Below are 7,480 nucleotides of genomic sequence, written 5' to 3'. Positions count from 1 at the left end.
CCATCCATCCATCCATGTGACTCACCTGCTCCTGCCCCAGTATCAGCACTCCCCCAGGTTTGATGGGATGCCAGGCAGCCAGTCCCTCTCCTCTCCCCTTCATCTTGCCCCCCTGGTAGGCCTTCCACACCCCGTCCCTCAGGGTCCAGCTGACACAGATGTGCTGCCACTCGTCCTGCGGTAGGGACAGAGGCAGCTGTGCCACCTGGAAGCCAGAGAGCACAACGGCCGAGGTTACACCTGCCCTGACAAAGTGAGCGAGTGTTTTCAAGTCCAGTAACCGATGACACATCATCCTTGCATTATGATTGGTTATCGGACAAGTGTGGGTAGTAATGTGGACAGAGGGTGCACTGATGGTTTATGTCAGCAAAAACTACACCCTGTAGACAATCCCAACCTTCCTTCCACCACTGCAAACCTTCACTCCTCTCTGCCTCAGGAACAATATGCACTATAAAAGGTAAACACCGTTGCACTACATAAAAACAACAGCTGTGAAAAGCCTGCCTCTGTGCCACTTCTGCTCAATAACTTACATTTGCTGTGGGTCCACAAATGTGAGAAAATAAACAAAGGGTTTGTCATGCACTCAGTTAGATTTTTATTCAAGAGAACTCAAAAGATAACGTGCAAAGTGATGCTGCCGTTTATTTTTTCTGCATTTCAATCACTGCCCCAAAGGAAGAACTTTGTGTTTTTAAATGTAAGTTCTTGGTTTCTTTCTTTTGTTTTTTAAGGCTTTAAACTATTAATGTATTATTCAGGGGCACCATCTGCTTTGGTTGTAATTATTTTGGTGGCACAGGTAATAAATGTTGTTATTTTTTCTTATTTTTTATCATTATCAAATGTTTGGTAAAGACTGGATGGACACACCTCCGGCTCCAGGCTCTCTAACTGAAATTTGCTTCAGATTTCTTTTCAGGGTTTTTCACCGCTCATGCAAAATGGAATAAAAAGTTAGCCGGCTGCAAAACACTGCTCATTTTAATCAATGGATCACAGCAAGCCACCCACCAGCCTGTAGTGTACGTCGTAATAAGCTGTTTTGGCAGTCTATTTTGCCTGAGTAATTAGAAGGAAACCTAAAGGGTGCAAAATATTCATGCTCGTCGCCTGAGGGAATCATTAATTTCCACATAAAGTGTTTTTTATTGCACTTAACTTTGTGCAGCCTCTCCAAATTGATCTCATAGAAAGTAATTTATAGCCCCAACCCCCAGGTAGGTGAGCAGCTACGAGAGAAACGTTACTTACCTTGTCGTTGATGAGCAGCTCCACGGGGTTGTGGACTCCCTGTAGCAGCACCAGCTCGTTGGGCTGACCCGGCACGGAGTAGGAGAAGGGGGTCCCGATGCCTCCTTCTTTGGCCTTGAGCCATACGCAGGCAGTGAAGGCGTACATCTCGGTTATCTCTTTCCTGACCAGGCCGTACATGTAGTTGGTGCGCATGGGGAAGGAGAGGACGAAGCCATCGGGGAACGACGGTTCTGTCAGCGCTGTGGAGACACAGATAAAGGAGACAAAGAGTCAGACAGCGAGGGGGAGTTTTAAGGCAGACGGAGAGAGAAAATGGGGAGGGATGATGCGTTAATGGCCAATTTATACAAGGACACTGGTGTTTCTCTTTTCTCTTGTCCCTGCCAGTCTGTGCGCACACACACACACACACACACACACACACACACACACACACACATACAGGCCTGGCAAGAGCTCAAGCGTTACAGTTAATGATCAGCCTCTCTAACTGGAGGCCACACTGCAGCTCTTAAAGCAGAGAAGATTTAGAGACGGTCGGGAAGGTTGGGAGAATGACAGCGCTAAAAAGAGAATAAAGAAGTCCTATTTCTTTCCCTATTAACCTTCCTCCTGGCACCTCACTCCCTTATTATCAAGCATCTCTTACTTCTTTTTCCTGTAACTTTTCGCCTACAGTTACCTTGATCCTCCGTGGGAGAAATCTTTGGGAAGAGCTACCATCAAAACCCCTTCAACACCAATGTGACATTTCCAAACCGCCAACCATCAAGAAATAATCATTATTCATATAAATTCTTACGAGCACGATGAATCAAAGTTTAAAAACGACTTCAGATATTTCGGTTTTCGTTTATTTTTAGCTGCATCGTTTTTATTTTCAGCTCCTGTCCCTATCTGACATTTCAAAATCTTCAGCGCTCATTAATCATGCTATTTTCATCTACGGCGTATTCTCCACTGCTGCGATGACCTAGTTCCACCCACAGTGCTTGTTAAACTTTCATTTCAGGCTTCTCTTGCAACGCTCTCATGTACGTCAGCTTGGTGATGCAATTGTTTCACTTCCCTTGGGCCTCGGTTTACCCAAGCATCCCTTTCTTTTATTTGTCTAGCCGCCCCCCCATGTAGTTACCCTCCTCCTCCTCCTCTTTCTCCCCCAGACTCACTGTGTTCCAGCTCAGTGACGCGGTGGTTGACAGTGTCGATGCCCTGGTTGATCTTCTCGTGCTGGCCGTGTGTCTCCTTCCTCATGGCTAGCCGCTCTTTTTCCAGCATCTTTATTTTTCTTTCCAGCTCGCCCTCCAGGTCCTCCACCCTCCAGGTGCCCTTTCCACGCCCAGGGGCACCCTTAGCGGGAGGCCTGGGGGCAGGGGAGGCTGGGGAAGCGGGACGGCGGCTCCCCGGGGCAGCTCCTGCTGGTGGGGAGGAAGCACTGCCGGTGGGTGGGGCTGGAGCTTTGCCGGTGTTAACAGTAGGGCTGCTGCTGCTGCTGCCGACACCACCGCTGTTGCTGCTGCTGCTGCTGGTGCTGCTGCTGCCGCTGCTGCTGGTTCCACCCACGGACGTGTCAGTGAGGTTCAAGGCGGCGGGACCGATCTCTGCCTGCAGAACGAGAAAAATGAATTCTGTGTTAGCGTTGAGACCACTTTGGTTGCAAAGGGAGAACATGTCACAGGAAGGCAGCGAATTCTTTGACAGCAGATGTAGCAGCAAAGACAAAAACACTGTCTGTTCTGGTGGCGTTAAAATTCAAAACCCTGGTAACAAATCATGGTCATGTGTTCACTTTTCTTTGTTTTCAACTGCGAATTACACTTTTTTTTATTTTATTTTATTTTATTTTTTTTTACAGAGGTGTGTGGTCCCCAGAGGATGAATCGCCTCCTTTGTCCACTAGAATTTTATTTTCTTAATATCTCAGTAGTTTTATCTTATCTCACCTCTAGCTGCTCTAGTTTTATTTGATTTGAACCTTTTTAATTTATTCTTCTTGGGTTTATTATTTTACTAATTTATACTGATTTTTTTTTTTAACCATTCTATCACCATTACTATCCAAGTGTCGCATTTGTGTGACTACAGCTTCTATTAATTTCTTACTCTGCAAATAAACCAATGAATTCATGTTTTTTACTGAAAATCCGACTTAACGAATCACAAATGGATGTGTTTTGTTTTCTTGTTTCAGAGTTAATGTCTCTAATTATCTGATGTGCCGTTAACATTTCACAACAGTTTCACAACATCCTGTCTCAGGCTGTGATTTCACTGAAGTCTGGCCACTGGAGCTGGAATCAACTTTACAGGAGGAGCTACAGCGGCAGCCACTGAGATTTGGAGGTTTGCTGTTTGTAGACGCTCTAGTAAAGGGAATACAGTTATTAAACTCGGTCGTTGTGGAGGAGGCTGGTTTTTGTAAGCATTATTATTATGTGGTACTTTTTATTTGGATTGCCAGCTGCTGTGGTTTTGAAGCAACAGCGCAGAGCAGTAGGAGTTTAATTCAAGTAAATGAGGAGAAAGTTTGAGAAGATCGCCACACTCACAACAAAACGCTAACTTGTACCACACGGCCAAAATGTTTAACCCTCCTTTCCTGTATTACATTATTGTGATTTCTTGCCTGCATTGATTTATCCTGAGCTTTTTGCAATATGCTGGATTTGGATTTTCTGAATTGAGTTTACGACGTGTTTTATTTTATGTCATTGTAAGCTTTTAATCTCACTTTGTCACACACCACGGTGAAAGATCGGAAACGTAGAAATTTAATACTTAGCTTCTGGGCCTTCCATTTATTTTAAGATTAAATTAATAACAACAACAGCATCCTGGGCTTTGTCTTCCTCTGACTTAGTTGTCTAGGTGTCTATGACCAATAATCATATTGATTGCATAGATTTTTTCTTTAGGATTGTTTATGTTACCTCTTCTTGGGAGTACAGAGCCTTCACCAGTGCTAATAAATCAAAGGCGAGGGGTCGATATAATAGCTGAAAGCAGCTTTCTGGTGCACACATGCTGAAGAAAGGCCAGTCAGGAAGATCAAACACGTAAGACAATATCAGAAGTCTCCTTACTTATTAAATGGATTTTTAAAGAAGCTTTGTTTTGGGCTGGTAGCACCAAAGAGGACACAGAACACAAAGGCAATAAGTGGAGCCCATTCCCATCTTTATTGTAGCATAAATATGGCCACTATCCATTTCAGTAGTAGTGCTGGTTTTAAACTGGAACAGAGCTGCAGGAGGAGGAGTGAAATGACAAAGCAGCACCACGACGAGACCTGTTGTGTTGTGATATTAGTAGCCTCACAGTGGCAGTATTAGTATGCGGAGCATAAGTTGGAAAAAAAAAAAAAGAAAGAAGGTGTTAGTGAAGCAGCAGTAAAGAGAGAGAGCTGTTAGTGTGGAAGAGATGGCTGCGAGGGCGATATATAATATCAAGAGAGTTGCTGAGGCAGGACTGGATCTGGACGTCCAGGATATAAATTCACACTGACGGAGACAACCTTGTATCTGACTGTGCTTGGAGAGGGCTGGCAGTGATGCAGCAGTGTTTGCGTGTGTGGGTGTGTGTGTGTGTGTGTGTGAGTGTGTGTGGTTTTAAGCCTGCCTGTGTCTCAATCTCAGCACACACACACACACACAAGCTGACCCCCTCCTCCTCCACCACCCTCTTTCCTGTCCAGCTAGCTTCATCTTTTATTTATGTCTCTATCCTGCTGCTGGATGCGGAGGTAGAGGGGAGAGGCGGCTGACATGATGGGGGGGGAGAAGCAGGGGTGCGCGAGGGCCAGCAGGTGGAAAGATTTCCCATGGGGAGTGTACGCAAAACATGAGGGGCGCCGGTGTCACGAGTCACTTGTCAGAGGAGAGGCAAGGTGAAGATAAAAGGAGGGAAGAATAAAGAAGGGGAGGGAGGGTGTTAGAGGAAGACCAGAGCACCTAAGATGAGGAGCAGAGAACCAGAGCTCAGGCCTGTACCTCGCTCTGCCTTTATGTCTGCTGCAGCACGGCCACTTCTAATCCGAACCTTTTCATTCTGGTAAATGACTATTCCCTCACTTGTTCTGAAGGTGGCTTAAACTGCACAGTGGATGTCAACCTGGCACTGGGACACCTGGCTGTTAGATGGACCACACATGGGTCCAATTTAAACTGGAAACCAGTGACTCACCTGGCTGCTAACTTTGGTATCTGTCCCAATCTCCTGCTGTCAAACAAATCTCAGACAGACGGATAAACAGCAAGAACAACAGGTTTTGCCAAAGTTTGAGTAGCCTGTGCTCAATTTCTCTCACCTCAAGTTTCTCAATGCGGTCCTTCAGGTCCATGATGGCCCGGGCCAGCTCCTCCACAGCCCGAGCTGTCTGCAGCTGCGCCGCGGCGGAGGAGCTCACATCGTCCCCGGCCATGACGCGTCGGTTGCCGCTCCAGACTCCGATGCTCCGCTCCGGGACGCTCCTCTCGTCCTCCAGGCCGCTCTCACACTCGCTTAGCTTCCCGGTCAGCTCCCGGATGGTCCTCTGGTCCATGAGGATCTGATCGTTCTGCTGCAAGACCATCTGCCGGAGCTCCTCCGCGGTGGTCCGGAGGTCTTCGTCCCCGGTTCCGTACAGCGGCTCGTCCGCCTGCTGCTGCTGCTGCTGCTGCTGCTGCCGCCGCTGCCTCAGGTCTTTGGTCTTACATTCTCCGACCGGGACAGGAGTGCAGATGAGTCGGCTGAAGCTGAACTGTTTCGCCGAGCCTCCCCCGGTCTCCTCGCCGAGGTTGAGCTCGTTCAGAGTGGGGACCTCCAGGCCGATGCCGCCGAGCCCGTTCCCTCCATCGTACGACTCGGAGCCGTGCAGGGCGCCGAGCGGTCCGGCGTGAGCCACCGATCCCGGCTCCAGAGGCTCCAGCAGCGTCTCCGATGCCAGGGTGCCGTTGTCGCTGAGAGGCGCGGCGCGTTTTCGGGGATAAACGCTGGCGATGATGCAGATGGCTGCACCGAGGAAGGCCAGAGTGCCCGCTCCCACTAGAACCACCACGAACTTCATGATGACTGTGAAGACAGACGGGAAAAGATTACGGTTCAGAAAAGGCTGCCGCGCACAGACATGAAAGATGTCTTCGCCTCGGAGTCTAGAACAGAGAGCAGCATCACTCCGCACGGAAGCATGGAGGAAGACTGCAGAACAAAACCTCGACCTCTCCTTAGTCAGACGGTGAACCACGTCTCAGTCTGACCTCCTGTAAAAACCACCACAGCTGTAGTTTGGGGTAAAATGTGACACTTACGCACAGCAGATTCAGATGTTTGCCTGGCGCGCTGCTGTTGTCCTCTCGCTGCTGTCGCGCGGTCTGGACCAGGGATGCTGCCTCTCTGTCTCCGTGTTGCTAAGCTGCTCTACCCTGTGCGTTACCATGGGGACCGCTGGAGAGGAGGAGCGAGGTTGTGGGCATGCGTCAGCCAGAGCAGAGGTGAACCTCCAGCAGCAGCAGCAGCAGCGCGAACAAACAAGGCGGTGATGGATCAATGTGTGTGTGTGTGTGTGTGTGTGTGTGTGTGTGTGTGTGTGTGTGTGTGTGTGTCAGACATTGGAGAAGGTGAGTGAACACAATGAGACATAAAAATGTTGAGTTTATGTGATTGTCTGTGTTCATTGCATGTTGAGTGCTTTGATGTGTCCTTGTACGGGGAATAAAGATGTTCTGACACATTCTGGTTTAGAGAGACGTCTGTATTGTCATGCCTGAAAACATAAATTAGAAAAATAGTTGGTCTGGAAAAAGTTAAATGAAAAAGCAGTTAAGAGCAGGGCGACAAACTTCGACAATGAACAGCGTGTACAGTCCATGAGCACAAATGCTGTGTGAACAATCGATGCATAGCATTCAAATACCCACATCACACACTTTGTCTGGCGTACAATGACATGTATAGCGATGTATTCACAGATGTAGCAAATCTGCAAAAAAGCTTCCGTCAGACAGACAAAGACTCCAGTGAGTGGGAGAAGAAGAAAGAGGAGAAACTATAGAAGAGAAGGAGAAGAAGGGGGAAAAAAAACAACAGATGTAGGACCTTAACCTTGAAGGTCTTTGGACTGCGGAGGAGGAAGAACATGTTTTTCCCAAGAGACAGTCCCACACCGTAGTCGTCTGTGGCTTGTTCAGCAAAGTAACGTTTCCACTGAAAAGCTTTTGTTCACTGAGTGGACAAAGCAGAT

General features: G+C 47.8%; 1 protein-coding gene across 1 annotated transcript in view; it reads right to left on the bottom strand.

Moving 5' to 3' along the window:
• nptxrb (neuronal pentraxin receptor b) overlaps positions 1-6,307 on the bottom strand; it is a 9,569-nt gene extending 3,262 nt beyond the window's left edge. The window contains exons 1-4 of the mRNA XM_008296235.1: positions 5,570-6,307; positions 2,433-2,868; positions 1,261-1,502; positions 26-205 (exon numbers count right to left, since the gene is read on the bottom strand). Coding sequence (XP_008294457.1) covers positions 26-205; positions 1,261-1,502; positions 2,433-2,868; positions 5,570-6,307 — 1,596 coding nt within the window. The remainder of the gene's footprint in view (positions 1-25; positions 206-1,260; positions 1,503-2,432; positions 2,869-5,569) is intronic.
• Positions 6,308-7,480: the final 1,173 nt, after the last annotated feature.

The sequence above is a fragment of the Stegastes partitus genome, unplaced genomic scaffold, assembly GCF_000690725.1.
Source record: "Stegastes partitus isolate 25-593 unplaced genomic scaffold, Stegastes_partitus-1.0.2 Scaffold1113, whole genome shotgun sequence".
NCBI classification, from domain to species: Eukaryota; Metazoa; Chordata; class Actinopteri; family Pomacentridae; genus Stegastes; species Stegastes partitus.
Note: the sequence above shows the minus strand (reverse complement) of the source record. Positions and strands in the feature narration are given on the sequence as shown.